Genomic DNA, 19,668 nt, shown 5'->3' with positions numbered 1-19,668 from the left:
TTTAGCGTTCGACACGTAATAACGACTCTATCTGTCGCGTATGCTTGCGTACGTGCATATTACATACACAAGGAATTATGTTTTCAAAGGCTGCCCGCAGCCTTTTCGATTTTTCACTTTCTTTCGTCGTCGTTGCCAGCGATTGGCCATTCGAACTTACTAATGTCTTCTTTCAGGGACCCATCGGGTTGGACGGACCCAAAGGTGATCCGGTAAGTTAAAATTTACGTAGTTTTATCTAGACTTATCGTTAAAGACTTCGTGTTTTGACTGCGTATAATAATTTTGATCGTGGGAACAGTTTATTGTCTCGTAGATAGAAAATCAGTTTTAACGATAAATATCAATATTATAATTTTGTAGCAAGTACATAAACAGAGTAGGACAAAATATAATTTGATTACATTTGCCACAATACCATTATAAACAATCAGATTGTATTATATTACTTATATAAATATTGTTGGAGTTACTATTACACACATATTATTATTCCTATATATTATTCAATTTCAAAAATAAATATTATTTCTCGAAATAATCAATATTTTATATTACTATACTATTAAATGCTCAAAGGAAGACTCGAGAACGATTGAAATACATTATTTACGAAGTACCAGTTAAAATTATTTGAAATGATTATTTTTAAATCAATATTTGAAATAAATTTCGCTCTTGCCTTCGAGTAGACTTTGCTTTTCCTTCGTGAAATGTATATTCTTGCGTATCATAGGTACTTTGGTAAAGGTCTTGCTGTTCTAACTCTCAAAAGAAACTCGATTTCGTTAAAGGGAAAGAGTCTGTTAAACCTCGTAGCACCGAGGTAAAACTCGATCGAAGAATCGTGGATTTATGTTCGGTACAGAGAAACACGAGAAACGCGAGCTATGTCGTTTCGCCTATCAACCATAAATATGTTAAAATGACACGTACTACACAGCCCGCAGCGTTCTTTCGACGAAATAGTAAATTGGATACGCGCAATGCAAAACAGACCATCGTGTAAGCGTCAAAGTCACAAGTATTGATTACTATACGCTATTTCTAACAAAAAACACCAAAAATTTTTACTTGGCATTATTTTTCAAGTTTGATCATTCTTTCACGATCGATTTCTTGAGTTTGTAAATTTTCTTTTTACAATTAATTCCACAGTATCACCATGGGGGCATTATGAAAACATTATGTTCTTCGTTATCTGAAAAACAACGTAAACATTTTTGGATATAAACGATTGGAACATTATGAATTCACTTTGATGTAATTTTTTACGTATGTAAAATAAAATACTTTGTAGAATTAGACTTCAACCGGGGGAAATAGAAAAGCAGTACGTTTTTAATAGGATCTAAAACATGGGATCATTTCGCATCTAAGAAGGAAACAAGTGACATTTTTTTCCAATGTGCAGTCTAAATGCATAGTTCTAATATGCTTTCTTAGAAGTCGATCGATTGTTTCAACTACTGTGTCCGTTGCAACTGTTTGAAGAAACCATAAAATATTAGGTTAATATTATTAGAAGTTTCTGTTGTGGCTATTGGAGAATTACGCTTTAATGTTTCGTTTTCTCCTGCTGATAATTTCTAATACCAAAAACTGGTAGGTATTAGAACTTTCTAGTATCAAATCTAGTATTATTATTTCACAGTGACATTATTAATTAATAAATGTATATTCTTTTTGAAAAAAAAACTATTTATTTAAATTGAACTGCCTCTAAATTACGGAAAACAATTTTGTTATGTAAATTTCAAACTATTGAAGGGTCGATAAGAAATTTATTGAACACTAGATTAGAACTCAAATTTAAAATGACAGGAATCATAAATATTATTTTCCAGCAATTTACATCGAATTTTATTTATGTAACGATACAATTTAAAGAAGAGAAAAGAGGATTTTAGTCCTGTCCATATCAATGTAATGAGTTTAAACAAAAGAAGCTATATAATGTCCGTAAATCTAGCGTCACGATACTGAAAAAGAAGGTTGCAAACGTAGGAAAACCAACATTCACTTGTTTCTAAACCCGTGAAACAATGGTTAACTGTCACAGATGTTACGTTATAAAAGGTTCCACGTTTTGTAGCAAACGTCTCCGATAAAACACGGTGCTTTTGCTTCCCCGGTTTTGTCGTATCAAGTTGTTATTTTTCTGTCGAATTTAACGGCGTGTTTCCTTTGCAGGGTCGACCGGGAGAGAAGGGACAGAAAGGCGAACTGGGGAGTCCCGGGTTTGACGTCTTTTCCGCAGTAAAGGTATCTAACTACGCTATATAGTAACACTGGAAAAAAGAAAACGCGATCACTTGACAAAATTATCGACTATACAGAGTGCCCCACCTAACTCGACCATCTTAACTGTTGAATTCGTTCTCGAACGATAGCAAAAATAATTTCAGAATAAAGCTTGGAGGTGAAGACGCGAACTTGTCACGTGTATCTCGTCTACATTCGAGTCCGCATCAGTTGGGCAAACTTCATTCGCGATAAATCGATAAACAAAAATCTAAAGGGAGGTGTTCTACAAATGGATCCGTCGTTCGCGAATTAAGTTCGCCCGAGTTCGACCGTTCACTTATCCGAGCCTAAAGTGGCTCGCAGTTATCCAAACATTGTAGTTAATAAGATGGAGCGATTTGTACGGATTCTTGATAGGTTGTAAAGTGTTATTTTCTCGACGTATCGATCTTCGACGATGCAGATTAACAATATAAACCATCTTTTCGCCTACGGGTCAATGCACAGGGATTAGGGTTGAAGAGGTCGGTGACGACGCTTCGCGGCGGGACGCTCGGCTATGCGGAAATCGTCGCTCTGAAGGTAACCGGCCTCTTCGGAAGGCAACACGGCTCGTGTTGCGGTTCAGAAATCTCTTCTCGTCGTCGCTGCTCCTGCTTCTTCTGCCCCCCACCCACCGCCCCCCTCTTTTTCCTCTTTTTCTACGTGGTCTTCATCTTCTTCCATTACCGCATCTTCTCCCCCTCCGGTGTTCCTCCTTTGATCTCCCGTATCCAGTAGCATTCCTGCCGGTCCACACTTTGTCTCCATATTCGAATCCTATACATATATCTGACGAGTTTTCTGTCCGCACTCCTAGACGCAGTACTATTTCTAGTCGTTGCCTCGTGCGGTGCTTTCGGTGTAGCGTTCTCGTTCGTTCCACGTGCGACGACACACTGCTTTGGCGACGATGCTGGACATTTTCGTCCGGTAACTTCGAACCGACCGTTCCGCGAGCAGGAAAGAGCTGTTCGAATCGTTTTCGATCGCTATTGGCGCTCGACGAACGAAACGACTTCGAACCAAGGTGAATATACCGATAACTGGCCAAATATTAATTAAGCACGTGTGTATAAGGTCGGTTGCCCTGATATGGAATACTTTTATACACATGTTTCGCTTGCTTGCAGAACTTTTATAAAAACTTGAATATTTTATGCTCTTTTGAAATGTTTACTTTTTTTACCGAGATCCTAATTTTCCATATTAGTGCAGCATAGTATATCGAATTTACGCTTTTAGAGAGGGACAGTGTGATATAAGGAAATAAGTAGCGCACGATTTATAATTCTTTATTTATAAAAGAACATAATTTGTTATTTTTGGAATCCTCTAATTCCATTATCGTTTAATGGATTTTTTTATCTTATTTGCCCGAGCGAACTGGTAAGCCAGCCAAACCATAATAACAATTGTCCATATCCATATATCCGGAGAAAACACTGGCTTCCTTCCCAGAGGATTATTTGCTATGGTATCAATCGAAAGATTTGGATTATCTTTCAATTGTTGTTGTACGTTAGACGACATCTAAAGAACAGAAAACATGTTTTATGTAGTCAAAATGGAATCAGAAGTATGTGGTCCGTAATATGAAATATTGCATATTAGGCACATTATTATTTCTTGAGTTTTTAGAAATATTAGATTTACGAAATAGAAATTCATAATTTTGACAATTGTTGCGAAAATTTGACCATGTTTGAAGAAATAATCGAGCTAACACAAAGCTGATGCACTCATATTATTATTTATAATATTAGGTCAAAGATCATCTTGTAAAAACTCAGACTGTGATATTTTCTTGAATATTCTTTTACGAACACGTGTTGCTTTGAAATTCGGGCATATGCACGCTAGTTGCAACAAATGACAATCGTAATCGATTGCATTCATCGCCAATAGATAGCAAAGTCACGATTCTTTAATATGGCGGTGTTTCAAATTAGGCACGTATTCCATATTAGGACAACTGACCCTACATACAGGGTGTTCAGCCACCTCTGAGAAAAATTTGAATGAAAGATTCTAGAGGCCAAAATAAGACGAAAATCAAGAATACCAATTTGTTAATTGAGGCTTCGTTAAAAAGTTATTAACGTTTACAGTTCCATATCGAATGCAAAATTTTTCGGGGAGATTAAAAAATTTCAGATCATTCTGAAAAAATTATTTTTAGTTGCAGGAGTAAATATCAATCATTTTTAGTCATTACATATACCCCCGAAATGCTACGCATTTTCGAGAAAAAAATTCCTTACCGAAAATCTAATGTGAGGCCAGAACATGCTTCCTCGAAATTTCATGTGAATCTTTAAAATGCCATAGCTCCTGAACGGATTGGACGATTTTAATGTTTCAAAAAGCAATCACCGCGTATTTTAGTGAAGAATATGTAGAAATTCTAAAAATATTGGAAAAGTTGCTCCTTGACCCCGTAAAATGCGAAAAACCCCATAAAAGTGTTCCAATTTTCAAACGGCCATAACTCCTACAATAGTGCATGTATTTCAATGAAACTTTTCCCCGAAGTAGAGCTCATGGATACATACAAAAAAGTATTAAACAACTTTTCTGTAGAGCGCCAATTAAATTTATTAAAAATCAAAAACGAATGTTTAAGAGAAATCGACAGGGGGTAGCTGCCTAATTTTTTCGACGAAAAAAAGAACTTTCAAATCGTTTTAAAAAAATTATTTTCGTTTGAGGGAATCAATTACAATCATTTTTGGTCAATAGACATACCACCGAAATCTTACACACTTTCGAGAAAAAAATTCAGGAAGTGCCGAAATTGAAAAGTTTCAAATCATTCTGGAAAAATTATTTTCGGTCGCGGTGGTCAATTACAATCATTTTTGGTGAATAGACGCACCCTCGAAATCCTACGCACTTTTGAGAAAAAAATTCATGTAGGGTGGACAAATTTTATTAATAATTTTTAACAATAGTTTTGCTAATAAGTTTTTAACGAAGCTTCAATCAACAATTTGGTATTCTTGCTTTTCGTCTTATTTTGGCCTCTAGAATCTCTCATTAAAATTTTTGTTAGGGTTGGCCGGACGCCCTGTATAATACACTTCGGTTAAGATATTTAAAACATTGTTTGCATGATCCCAGTTATCTGTATAGCGAGTTTTCGTTGCTCAGATCCTGACAACTTTTTCCACCGAACGTAACACGATCGTCTATAAATATTCCAGCAGTAATTGTTACGCTAGCGCCAAAGCGGTGTCGTGGCATTCAGTGAACTTTGGTTTTTGGTTGGTAATGGTATTTATTTTAAGTTACAGTATTTAGGTATATCTCTGGGCATGCCTTGGATTCGGAAGAGCAATGAGAAAACGAGATACCCCAAAAAACAGTCCATTTTAGATTTCCCCCGCCTCCCCATTACCCCTTATGTTTTCATCCGGTAGCGATTTGGTTTTTACCCGTAGTGTTGACCTACTTCTAGGGACTTCAGGAGCAAGGGCATAATATCTCAGCGCAGACCATCATACAACTGAAAGTAAGTGCGCCTGCTCTTTGGGAGCCCCTCCCCCTCTCCCCCAACCAACCCCCCTCTTTTCGTTTCCTTACCATCGATTCTCCAGGCATTCGATTTGGTATTCTCTACGCGGGGCAAGTATTTGTTAAATCGCCGCTCTTTTGATGGGACGGTCTGCTCAATTTATCAGTGCCAATTTCACGGAACAATAAATCGCATTCTATCTGCGTGCGTTTGACGTAGATATGTTCTCCCGGGTTTGTGCAATCAAAGACCATCCGCGTACAAACATTCATTAAAAATCGCGTTTTAGAGTCGTTTTTCGGTCGTTTCGCGCGTTCCCACTTTGACGGTTAGCGCAACGACAGAGAGAAGATGAAAAATGGAGGCGAGAGGCGCGTTTCGAGCGCTTTGATTACGCGGAAAGGAGAATACGGTCGACCGTCGTTTACTTGGTGAATCGAACCACGCGTTGAAAGAAATTTCGAGAAATTAAGAAGGACAAAATCGAAACTTCTCTTCATAGAAATATCTATCTATCTAGCACCTTCTTATTTTATTCTTTTTTTACCTGTTTCCTCAGGGCCGTGCAAATCTAGAACGTGTTTTGTCGCTGTATTTTTTCTTTTTACCGTTTCATAAAATTCGCGTAAAAGCGTACAATGTCAGGGAAAGTTAACGAGAAAATTTATTGTTTACGCTGGATTTTCAGTAAATTTAAAACGGTCCCTGTCATTGTGTAACCATTTTCCTATTCTTTTTTTTTTTTTCGTTTTACTTTAAATTCGTTCACGAGTAACAGTATCGGCTTAACAGAAACATTTTTCGTTGAAATTTTTTCAGTACAAACGTCCTGGACGTAAATAAACGAAGCACGACCCTGTTTCTTCTGCATGCTAGTTTACCTCCAAAGCAGCTCGCGCGAAATCAAACGCACCTCGACGAACAAAAGGTGCTCGCATGACGTGTATCGCATGTTATTTATTCCACCGTTCTTATAAATGTGAAGCTTTTGAAGCGTAGTGCCATATATATACGTATATATATGTGTGTTACGTGTTTCGAGAGACGAATGTGCAAGTCTTTTGCGTAGATGTGTGTAGGTGTATGTGTATTTTAGATGTGTACACAAATACGTACTAAGAGAGAATTTGTATTTACAAACGAAGTCCCGAAGCTCAAATTAAATTACGATTAAGACTGATTACGAGGATGACTGTTCGATACGATATTACTTGCGTTGAGTTTCAAAAGAAATTTGAAAATTCGTTCGGAATTGGAGTATTTGGAATTTATAGAAACAGACACAAAAATGCTAGATCAAAACTTTTTATAATTACTAATTAGATACTTTTTAATAGATTATTTAAACAGTAATTTGTTGCGGTAAAAGAATTATTAAGTAGATTTGACGCACTTGAACCTTCCTCTGAAATATTCGCGTTAGAGTTTTTACGAATCACGGAAATTAATAGTTTTAGCGTACGATCTTATCAATGGACAGTAACTTTCACCAAGTTACGGCACAAAGGCACTCGCACTCCTTGAATTCGTTGTTACCTGACACGTGCATGTCGCTCTGAAAACTCAAAACTGTGCGTGGAAACTATTTCCATAAACTATAGTTTTCTTAGGAACGACTCCCAAATTTATTTTAATCGAGTTTCGAATACATGCAAACGTAGATATATTTCGCCTTTAACAACTTCGCACCCTTGCCAAAATTTTGGTGAATTTTATTCTCGAATAACGAGTGCAAATATTAGATTTATTCGAAAATTCGTTTGTAAATTAGAATTAACTAATTTTTTTAATCCCCCTCCAGGAACACCGATGTATAATACATCGATTTATTATTACTATTTGTACACTAGTTGTGTGGTCCTTTATATACACATAACCCATTAAACATAAAAAGGATTTATGCTTTCGTATCCACGCGCAGTTTTCCCGCGAGCTTTTTCTTCGCCTCTGTCCGCAATCTTCTTCCACCAGCTTACCATTTTTCTCTGAACCGACCATTCTCTCCCCTGTCTCTCTGTTTTCTTCTGTCTGCCTCTTTTTATATTCACCATCGACAGTTTCCCCCGTTGCTCCTCTTCCTGTTCCTTCCGTCTGTGGCACAAACCGACGAGTACCGAGAGACACTCTTGTCGAGGGCTCTCGCCGGAAGAAAGCGGTAACGACGTAACGCTCTTGGAACGTAACAGGGAGAGCCAGGAGAACCTGGCCCACCGGGCCTAGCGGGCCCTCCGGGGGCCGAAGGGCTTCCCGGGCACGAGGGCAGGCAAGGAGCACCAGGTGACGTCGGCCCGCCCGGGGAAAGGGGACCACCAGGACCGATCGGGCCCATTGGGCCCTCCGGAACGCCCGGCCTTCAGGGCCTCAAGGTACCGCAACAATTATTACTCATTCTACCATTAGAAACGGTATTTAACACGTTAACTGACACGCCAGTTTTCTTTGTCCAAAAATGTTGTCAACATTGTATTGAAATGTTCGATAATTTAATGGGGAATTTGTTATTTTACAAGCATTAGAGTTCTTTCATTCTAAACAATATTGCAACGTGTTGTAAGTTCAAAGTGTCGGTCACCAGTGACCGCCATTGCAATCAATATTGAGCTGAATACCTCATCTTATTTTACATTATTCCAAATTAGAGTAATGTTATTCACAATTTTACTAATATTAGAGTTCTTGTAAACAACATTGCAACGCGTTGTAAGTTGAAAGTGTCGGTCACCGGTGACCACCATGGCAATAACGTGTTAATAAGCTTAATACCTCAAGTAACTGACTACTTCATCTTACTTTACATTGTTTCAAATTAAAGTAGCGTTATTCACAATTTTACTAATATTAGGGTTCTTATAAACAACATTGCAACGCGTTGTAAGTTCAAAGTGTCGGTCACCGCTGACCACCATTGCAATCAACGTGTTAATCTCAATATGGTTAATCTCAGGAGTTATTTTACAATAATTCAAATTAAAGTAGTATCATTTAAAATTTTACAAGTATCAAAATTCTTGTAAACAACATTGCAACGCGTTATATGAAAGTGTCGGTCACCGGTGACCACCATGTCAATCAACGCGGTACCACGAGCCTCCCGTATCCGAAATAATATTTTACTGTTTAAAAATTTGTTCCCATATTATTGCGAACACTTATCACATATTACATTTTATTTATTCCAACATAAATTTAAATATTTCACTATAGAAATTTTAAATTACTGTACGAAATGTCGGAAAGTCGATCGAAGAAAAATGAAACTTCGAAAATAATTGCAATTGTAAATTGTAACTTTCGACACCTTTGACGGAAACAGTGTTAACAATTTCCTTTGAATTTCATTTGACGTATCAGCTGAGTTTCGATTTGTCAGTTTTCTGTGCGAGATCAATGTTTGACGTAGTTTGAAGGCATTTGAAATGCAGGACAAAGTGATTTTAAACGTTCTGAAACGTTCCAAAAGGAAGTTCTTTCACCGCAAACGACTGAATGAGATGTCCTGGCTCGTCCTAGTTTATCAAGGCCATTGTTAATACCATTAATCGAAATTACATTATTCGCAGGGTGACAGGGGCGATAAAGGCGAACGGGGATTAACGACGTCCTTGACCGGCGAACCGTTTCCAACTGGAATATTGGAAGCAAAGCCTGGTCCACCAGGACCACCTGGTAAGCATACAGGCGGTGTAATTTTAATTCTCTCGAGATTGATGAGTTCTGTCCACGATACAGGGTGTTCCCGCGCGACTGGGAAAATGCTACGTCTCCAAAACGGTCAGAGACACAAAAAAATTTCATGAAAAGATAGAGCTAATGCAGCGTAGGTGGAATACCAGATCGTTTAAGGTAAATACAAAATTACAGCAGACCGAGTAATTGCAAACACACAAAATTACTATACACTGTGTTGTTGGTCAGAAAAAAATAGCAAGTTTTCTTTCTTTCGTTTTCTTAGTATGCCATTTATCGTTTACTAAAAACAAATTTGGAAAGAGAATTGCATTTTTTGGATGCATAAAAATAAACAAAATCACATTTTGTGTCTCTAACCGTTTAGAGATATAGTTTTTCTCAATTGCGTGGGACACCCTATATATGGAGAGGTGGCCACATAGGACGATATGGATTATAGTTTTCAATTCGTAGATTGACGAAGCTGGTTAAGTTGTATTGTATTTGAAAGGATCATTCAATAAGTAAAGAGACAAGGCTGTGGTTAAAAAAATATCTATATGGGAGATACAGTAGGATACTTTTAATCTTAGAAGTCGACGTTAATATTTTATGGTTGATCTTATTTACCCCGAGAATGTATATTAGAAACAAGTACATGAAAACTTAGTAATAAACTTCATGTCTAATTACAATTATAGGAACACGGAAGCGGTTAATGTTTGACATGGCTTAATGTTTCTTTACTTTTTATTAATCACTAATATTTATACTAATTTTCAGGGTGATTAGATCTAGGCGATTTTCATTGTAGGTCACTGTATAAATTATGTGAAATGAACCCCAGAATTGAAAATCGTCCCTATAATTACTATATGGATAACGATTACAAAAAAAATACATTTTAAATCAAACAAAATAATCAATAGGTATAAGGTATAAGAATTTAGGTATAACGATGGTTTTTAATTGTTACAAACATTGTCCTGCGCCAGCAAACAGTGTTCGGAAACGTTTGAAACGAATTTTCCCCAAGAAAGTGAATTCCGATTGCGAAGAGCAAAAGTAAACCGATAGCTTTCCCAGAAAATGATAATTCATTTGCATAGTTAACAATCCTTCAAGACCAAGGGGGTCCTCTAGCGTGAAACGCGTTCTTTTTTTTAAATTTTCTTTAAAAATTTTTTGAAAATAATCGTGATTACTGATCAAATACAGATTTAAATATATGTACTTATACTCGATACAAAAATATTTTACACCCCCCCCCCCCCCCCGTCCCTTCCTTCAAAAGATTCCAAAAAACCCCAAAAATTGCATTTTGGAGTGGAGTGAAGTCTTCCCGGATATTCAGTGAAAACATGTAAGTGAATTATCATATTTCAATAGAAATTCTATCGGTTCAATTATGCTCCTGTATATTTAACGAGGAGATTGTGTGTGCGTGCGCGAACGAACGACTGTCATGTTTTATTTTATGCACGTGATGTACATGCACGCAGGGCCCAAGGGCGAGAAGGGACCACCTGGGCTGCCGGGATCGAATGGTCTCCGGGGAAAGACAGGGAAGAAGGTAAGCTTCAGCGAGGTCCTCCGGCCAACGACCACCGACCAAATCGACCGTACAAACCGTTCCATCCTAACAACCACCCATAGAAACAACCAACTTTCCATCGACGCTCGGAAAGGAAAATATCATCCTGGTCTATCTCGCGTATCCTCGTTCCTCGTCCTTCTTCGAACCAACATCCAAACGTCCTTTCGAGTATTTAAACTTCTCTATGATACGTAATGCACGATAGTAACATTTTTTGGAGCTTTTCTCGGGGCAAGACACGCATGCGTCTGGCTGAGCATTTGTTATTATTTTGGTTTCTTGGATCAACGCGACTGTGGACGTCGTAGAGTATTTTCTGAACCGACTAATCATCGGAGACCGTCGATCCCTACCCACAAAATAATTCGTAAACATCCTTTTTTATACAAAAGTATCGTGTGAACAATTTTTCTCCGATAACTGTAATCCCCCTGGTTTCAGTTAAACGGGTCGCTATTTTATCGAACAGCCTTCGTTTTACTCGATTTTATCCTAGTTTGTTTTTTTTTTCGTGGCTATCCTGCGTCTAGCGACTGGGATTTGGAACGCTTCGAATCTAGAAAATGGTGGGAAAATCGAATCCAAATTCTAAATATAAAATTTGAAATATAACATTCTCTGTCTCGACCGTGGAAATATCTTTCGTTCTACGCTAGTGGGTTTTTTGGAGTAATAAATAAATTCTTAAGAATTTCGGTGATAGATGAACTTTGAGGGTTTTATTTATTTAATAAGTATTCACGGGATGAATTTTTATTCCTTTTGTTGGGAAAGTTAAGTAGTCTAGAATGAAATTTTCTTCTCTTCTACAAAAAAATATTGTGGGCCTTATGTCTTAAAACTATTAATTTAAAAGTGATTGCAACTCAAAGTATTTTTAACATATATAAAAATGAATTTTGGTAATTTCTGATTTAATAAATAAATAGGTATGGTTGAAAATTTGTGTTTGTCGAAACTTACTTTACAGTTTATTCCTTCTCAACAGTATTTATTAATAACAATAAGATTCCAAATCCCACCACTATCTACATCGAATCCTTTTTTTCTTTTTATTTGCACGGAGCGTTCAGTTTTTGTTCCATTCTTTATTTTTTTTTTTTTTTCATGTTTTTCTAACGTTGATTTTTCGCGAATTCCCTCAACGATGGAACTGGTATCGTGAAATTGATTATTCCTGAGCACATTCTGGTCTTTCGATGTTAAAAGACTTCGGGATGTCTGCGTAGAAGTCACGAGGACGCACAAGCATGATTCAAATCACCTGAGCATGCGAGCACGCGACACTTGCATGGTCACCTGCTTCTTTTCATTTAGTGAAGTATTGTAGAACAAGTAGACGTTAAATTGCATTGTTTCGACGACGATCGAACGGAGAATATACCCCCCTCCCCCTGGAATCGAGCAATTCACCGACAAAAAATCGCCAAAAATTGCTTCGAGAATCTACGTTTGATTAAAATTCTATGCCCAAGTAAATTAATTATCAAATTCGAATGATCTATCGAAGGGCATATTCTCCGTGACGGTCGTTTCGAGGCCGATTCGCGCGTAAAATAAATCGCGAAAACGACGATTGTCCGTAGAAAATAAAACGTTGGTGGCAGCAAATAACACGTACGCGATTTGATAACGCTTCACCCGGTATATATACTCCCCGGGACACTGGTTTTGTGTCGCGGGGCACGGACGTGCGATTATTAAGGTGTAACATTACACAACATTCGTAACCATGACTTAAAACTACTCAACTCACGTTGAACGTATCACGCCGGGAAAATCACTCAAAAATAATGCACCGTTTGGATATTCTTTCGAGCTTACACGACTCCCTTAAATATCTACACCCCGATACGCGTTGATCTATTAAATTTCTTGTTTTTTAAAAAACTTTCGAACCATACGAAAACAAGGAAATTGCACTAGCGTCGCTGTCCGGATTTTTCTTCCAATTTTCAGCCTAATCCCTGGATTGAACGATCTCTAATGCAGAAAACTTGTGAAAAACGAAAGTTAAAATATGAAAAAAATAAAAGAAATTTAGTAGACACACCGTGGTCGTAGATAAGTAACCGAATCGTGTACCGATCCGAACGGCGCCATGTTTTTCTGGGCCACCCAGTGATCGCTTAACGAATTCTTTACTTTAAGGTCTAACCGTAAGTATATTCGCAGATCTGCGAACGATCGGTTTTCGAGGACATTTGCAATCAGGCCCAGCGTCGTTGGTCGACGAATCGTCGCCGCTAAACTCGTTAATTAAGTCGTCATGCTGGTTAAAAGCGTAAATAGAGCAAAATCGGGGACTCCAACGCCGACAGGACTCTCTGAGGGTGTCCCCGAGTCGGCGGAGAGAGAATTCCGGCTATTAGTAAGTTTCCCCGTCGGTCGGAAAGAAGTGAGACGGGGGCCTTTCGCATTTGTTCGAGTCTCGAATGGTCCCCGACGATATTATGTGCTTTTTGTCGGGGATCGTATTGCGTAGCTTGCAATGTCTAGTAAGTTTGCAGCGTCCCCCCTGTATAATGCCTATCTAGTTCCTATGTTGCAGAGTTGGAGTATATTCGGCTAAACTTTGTGTCTGTCCCCATTTTCGATAACCCCGTTGCGTGATTTTCGTCGGATGGGAAAAAGAAAGAAGGTTGAGACGAGAGAAAGAGAGAGAGAGACTGGTCGCTTACTTTAGTCAGTAGTAATTAGCGTAGTGTACGTAGCTTGTGTAACTAATTTGTGTTTAATGTAGCAAGTAACACCACATTTCTTCCCCTGTGTGTCGGTTCAAATAATTAATAACTAATAACTACTACTCCTGGCTTTGAGGCTCTCGCAACTTTATCCACCGGTGATCGATGCAAGCCTGCGATTGTCGCGTAAGTATCAAACAGCCCCTAAACAAGTATGTAGCTTTATTGTCGACCTTTCGTAATCGCGTAATACGCCCGCAAATTCACGCGTAATGACGGGCTCGATGGTTTTTTCTTTTTTTTTTTTTATATATAATCTTTTTCTGATCTTGTCTACTGTCTCTTGATCGTTGCACGACGCAAATCTGCATCAAATAACGAAACTTAGTTGGCCTTTCGAATGGCAACCGATGGCCGATCGATGTGAAATTTGGGAAAGCGAGACAGGAAATGGATGCCAAATATAGAATTTTCTCTCCGGTTTGGCTATATTTTATTTCGTATGTGTTAACATTGGCATATTGGAAGCTATGATTTCCTCTAAAAATATATAAAACTGAATACCTTGGAACCTATTTAATTCCCGAAGCTGAAATTTTATATTTGGCATCGATTCCCCCTTCTTCAGATTTCGTGTCGATGGGCTACGTGTGCTATTCGGAAGAATAATTCTTTTATTTTTATTTTTTTTGTTTTATCGATATAAACGTTAAACGTCCTCTGTCAGCAAGTCGATTTCGGTACTTTGACGATTTTTATAATTTATTTTATATGTGAAACTCGGATGAAAGAAACGTTTCTGAGTCGTTCGTAATTATTTATTAATTAGAAAACTACCATTTTCGATAAATCACGTTGCAACACCGATCGATATTCGTACGATGGTCGAGCGAAGAGAATATCGGGAAAACAATAGATTAAATATTCGAACCCATTAATAATGTGTAACTAAACTTTAATTGTCTAAATTAGAAATATACAGACCAATTAAAATTCTTTTTATAGATTTCGAGCACATACAGTACTTATTAAATTAAGTTAAAATGGATTAGTTAATACAGGTCGATAAATCGATATTTATCGGTTAGTTCTTTTCATTTTTTTAATTTTTATCTTTCTTAAAATTGAATAATATCGATTTTCAGTCCTACGACGACTAACCATTTCTGATTTAATTAGATACGTACTGTACACCCTCGAGCTTTATAATTATATCATTTTAAATACCCTGTGACCTGCAAATTACGCGTGAAAGAAAGGAAAAAGAGAAATTCTAAAAGCTTCCAATTTCTACTAAATTTGATCCCACTAACAATGAGTCCCGTTGTCGTCAATTGCATGCGACATGAGTAGTATATTTTTTTGTGTTGTCGATTAAGTGTTAATTATTGTGTATAGATTTCGTATTTTAATAGTAGCGTAGCCGCGTCGAGCGATTTTGGCACAAATGGTGGCAGAACAATTATCGTCGCGCGACTGTTTCGAACAAAAAATTATAAAACGATATTTGTTTACCACATGGTAAACGATAGACCGTAGCGGGGGTTGCCAAAATCGTTCAGAGGTCAAAGATATAGTATCTGATAAAGAACCAATCCCCTCCTTCTGCCCCTCCCTCCTGAGGAAAAAGAGAAAGATATTAACGCTTCGACGTGAAAGGAAAAGAATACTTTTCAAAACGATTGAACGAAAATGGAGGACCTGGTTGGATCTGACCTTACAGTGTTACGTTATAGGGTTTCAAAGGTGAAAGCGGTGTGGCATTGATGAGAGGCCCACCCGGCCTACCGGGCCCAAAGGGTGAACCCGGTGAACGGGGTTACCGAGGCGAAAAAGGAACCATGGGAGATACGGGCTTTCCAGGTAGATTTTCACGAAATTCGAGTAAAAGGATCACGATGAATCTTTTCCCTCCTCGCCGTCTTAAAAGAAAACCAACGATTTCCACTCGCTATCTCGACCATACACTTTTCACTTGCAAACCTAAATTGTTCATACGAAAATGGGGGCACTTTGCTCTGCGCATTTTTGGAAACTTCGATCCTTTGTTTCCGGTACGACTGGGTATGCGTGATTGGTGATCGTTTCCGTTGGCTGTCTCTATTCGATACGTCTCAGATGGTATTTTTATAAAAGCATTCGATTTCAACAGAAACTGGAACTTGGCTCGTTACAGTAAAGTGTATACATATTTTCGAGAATCTACGGAAACGAACGTCACCAAAATGAAATTGTTTATTTATATTTTTAAAATTCGTCAAATGTTAATAGAAATATTAACAGTATGTCTAGTGACATTGTCGATATAGAGGGTAATGAAACGAAATTGAAACAAAAATGAACAATTTCTTTCCTACGAAGTATATTTCTGTGCAACGAACAAAGTTCTACGTTTTTGTTAAAATTAACTGCTGCACCGATACTTTTTGGACCCGCTGCGTAGCGAAACATTCGGTGTACGTTTGAGAAATTGCTCAGCGATGTTTCCGGTCGGTCGACTTCGTCGAATTCACCGGCGTGCTTCGGTTAATGATCGAACATGAGTGCGAGTGCGTGAATGGAGTAACGGGAAAGAAAGGGAAGAGGGGGCGGGGGGGTCGGAGGACAGGAAGAAAGGAAGGAAAGATACTTTTAGTAACGATCGACTCTCTTATCTGTGCGTGAAAATCTATCGATTGCGCGGAAGAGTCGAGCTTTTGCGATCCACTTCCACTAGCAGAAATTCAAACTTTCAGGACCGAGGGGAGAACAGGGACTTCCCGGGCCGCCCGGTCTGAACGGAACGGATGGAGAAGTTGGGATCCAGGGTCCCCCGGGATTGCCAGTAAGTAAACTGTGCGTGTAAATTGCGCTACAGGATATCCTGTTTACTATAGCCTATATTTTTCGACGCTTCGGACCAGGGCTTGAATGAAACTTCCAAGGGAAGGACCGCAATTGTCCGACTTTGATTTTAACGGGACTTTGCAAGGCGATAGTGTACACGTTCCTAACGATATGTGAGCGGTTTATTTTGAACGTGGCGTAAGTCTATTTTCCAAAAAAATCGAGTTAGCTACCTTAATAGTTTCATTTTTACATGATCTCATTCTGAAGCAATTTGTTACTAATATATTTGAAATCATTAAGATTTTGTAACACGAAAATTTGCTGGTTAATGAAGCGATGAAAAAGTTTATTTTGAAAGTGGCGCAAGTCCCATTGCGAGAGTTTCAAATGGATATGGAAAATATTATGCAATAAAATTTTATGAGATCAATGTGCAATGAATTTGTTATAAACATAAAACAGCGCCTGTCCACAGAAAGAAGCGCATTATTCTCGCGCAATCTGCGTTGAAAACCAGAATGATGAACAGTGTTGTCTCACTTGCTGAGTATTTTTGCTTATTTCTACAGTTTTCTTAAATTCGAAGGAAAAATTAGATTTATTACATTATATACCACCTGCACACTTCAAATTATACTAATAATTAAAATAAAAATTTCAAATCATACTAAAAAAATTATGTTTAGTTACAGGTATCAATTACAATCATTTTTGGTCAATAGACATACCCCCGAAATCCTACGCACTTTCGAGAAAAAAATTCCTTACCGAAAATGTAATGTCTGACCATACATTGACATGTTTCCCTGAAATTTTTTGGCGAAAAGAAGCTTCTTCAGATCGTTTTGAAAAAATTATTTTCAATTGCAGGGTTCAATTACAATCATTTTTGGTTTATAGACATAGCCCCAAAATTCTACTCAGTTTCAAGAAAAAAATTCGAAAAGGTGTAAAATATTTCGACAAAATTAAAAAATTTCAAATCGTTTTGGAAAAATTATTTTCAGTTGCAGGGTTCAATTACAATCATTTTTGGTCAATAGACATACCCCCGAAATCCTACTCAGTTTCGAGAAAAAAATTCCTTACCGAAAATATAATTTCTGTCCAGAAATATCTGCCCGAATTTTCATGCGAATCTTTGAAACGTCATAACTTCTGATCGAATTGAGCGATTTTAATGTTTAAAAAAGCAAACTACGCGTATTTTGGTGGAGAATATGTACAAATCGCAAAAATATTCGAAAAGTTGGTCCTTGACCTCGCAAAATGAGAAAAACCCCATAAAAATGGTCCAATTTTCAAACAGTCATAAGTCCTACATTTGTGAATATATTTCAATGAAACTTTTTTCTGAAGTAGAGCTCATGGGTACCTACAAAAAAGTATTAGACAACTTTTCTATAGGGCGTCAAACGAAATTACTAAAAATAAAAAACGAATTTTTAAGAAAAATCGACAGGGGGGTAGGTGCCTAAATTTTTCAGCGAAAAAAATAAATTTCTAATCGTTTCGAAAAAATTATTTTCGTTTGAGAGGATCAATTACAATCATTTTTGGTCAATAGACATACCCCTGAAATCGTACCCACTTTCTAGAAAAAAATTCAGTACTGGAACTTCAAACTTTTTAACGAAGCCTCCATCAACAAATTATTTTGGCCTCTAGAATCTCTCATTAAAATTTTTCCCAGGGGTAGTCGAACACCCTGTATAGTATGGTTCATGACTTTAATCGTTTATATGTTTAAAATTATCGAGTATCTATTGTACATTTTTCACATATACTTACTATCACCTTGCAAAGACATGTAAAAATCGAAGACGGACAATTGGGGTCCCTATTTATTTTACTTTTAACTTTTCTGTGTAAGAAAACAATTTTATTTATCCATTTAATGCGTTCGAGGTCGTTAGAATTAATTTAGATTTACATATTACGTAAACTCGTCGACGACATTTTGTTCAGGGCATATCCGGGCCTAAAGGTGAGAAAGGTGAAAACGGGGATATCGGACCGCCGGGACTTATGGGGTCCCCGGGTTTACCCGGTCCTCCGGTATGTAAATTACTGCAAAATATTATTCGTTGGATAATTGTGGGTGGATTCGATTCGATCAAATGTATAATGTCACGAATATTCTCGGTAAACAGGGCTACCCAGGTTTGAAGGGCGAGAAAGGAGAGAAAAGCGAATCGGTGAGTCGATTTCTCAGTAATACTTCGTTTTCCATAGAATAAAATTTCTCAATTTCCTCTAATATCCATATTCGATGGTAACAAAAGTATACAGTCGATCGTTAGAAAATGTAAATGTCAGAGAGTGAATGTAAAATTCTTATTTTCGCGATTTAAGATTCTCGAGTACCTAATATCGCGTACTCGTACACCCCTATTAAATATCCACCGATTTTCTCAGCGATTCTGAATCCTCAGTTTCAATTCTCGGTATGTAAACCGGTATATCGGTTTGAGTTTGTCGCGAGAATTGCTTTGGGATCGAAAATCGAACAGAACACAGAACTTTCACGGTTCGAATTCACCGATTTGACGATAAAATCTCTTTCTTTTCATGACATGACATCGGGCTTCCGCCGACAGAAATACAAAAAGCTCAGACGAAGGCAGGTACGTGTATTTTATCTTCGTTTCTTTGTAATACAATAATCGTTATCTGGAATCGTCTAGTCTTCTGTCGGAGACACCAAGGAAAGATAAATACCGTTAAAATGGATATTTTGTTACAGGGTGACGGTACGTTCGAAGTGAATGCCGGAGAAGTGGTGAGTAGAAGCCACTGAGAAGCGCATTGGGTGGGTTTTTGCCCGGAAAAGCCATACAAAATACCTAAACTCTGCAATTTTTGTTTCTTGAGCGTAATGTGTGAGAGGGACAATGTATTAACAAACATCATATTACGCACAAAGTTTAAAAAAATTATTTTTTTACATGGTTGTATCTTTATTTAAAAAATATTATCCATCGCGCGTGAGTCGAGACGGTCGTGACGCAGAAGTCATAGTATTTTCAAGAATTTACTACGCACTGTTTACTATTTACACGCAAGGTCATTCACCTCGCGTCAAT

General features: G+C 37.7%; 1 protein-coding gene across 14 annotated transcripts in view; it reads left to right on the top strand.

The window, feature by feature from the left end:
• The window catches only part of LOC143348184 (uncharacterized), a 123,966-nt gene that overhangs the window by 84,764 nt on the left and 19,534 nt on the right, over positions 1-19,668 (top strand). For 10 of the 14 annotated variants that reach the window (XR_013080728.1, XR_013080732.1, XR_013080727.1 and 7 more), the window contains 13 exons: positions 177-212; positions 2,194-2,267; positions 2,745-2,829; positions 5,747-5,800; positions 7,990-8,169; positions 9,364-9,469; positions 10,975-11,045; positions 15,490-15,616; positions 16,489-16,577; positions 18,551-18,640; positions 18,736-18,780; positions 19,183-19,209; positions 19,329-19,364. Coding sequence is in view for 2 of the 14 variants with exons in the window: in XM_076778133.1 (XP_076634248.1) it covers positions 177-212; positions 2,194-2,267; positions 2,745-2,829; positions 5,747-5,800; positions 7,990-8,169; positions 9,364-9,469; positions 10,975-11,045; positions 15,490-15,616; positions 16,489-16,577; positions 18,551-18,640; positions 18,736-18,780; positions 19,183-19,209; positions 19,329-19,364 (1,020 nt within the window). In the remaining 12 variants the exon portion in view is untranslated. The remainder of the gene's footprint in view (positions 1-176; positions 213-2,193; positions 2,268-2,744; positions 2,830-5,746; positions 5,801-7,989; positions 8,170-9,363; positions 9,470-10,974; positions 11,046-15,489; positions 15,617-16,488; positions 16,578-18,550; positions 18,641-18,735; positions 18,781-19,182; positions 19,210-19,328; positions 19,365-19,668) is intronic. The other 4 variants (XR_013080731.1, XR_013080730.1, XR_013080729.1 and 1 more) reach the window with 3 other exon arrangements.

This window comes from Colletes latitarsis, chromosome 11 (genome assembly GCF_051014445.1).
Source record: "Colletes latitarsis isolate SP2378_abdomen chromosome 11, iyColLati1, whole genome shotgun sequence".
Classification (NCBI taxonomy): domain Eukaryota; kingdom Metazoa; phylum Arthropoda; class Insecta; order Hymenoptera; family Colletidae; genus Colletes; species Colletes latitarsis.
Note: the sequence above shows the minus strand (reverse complement) of the source record. Positions and strands in the feature narration are given on the sequence as shown.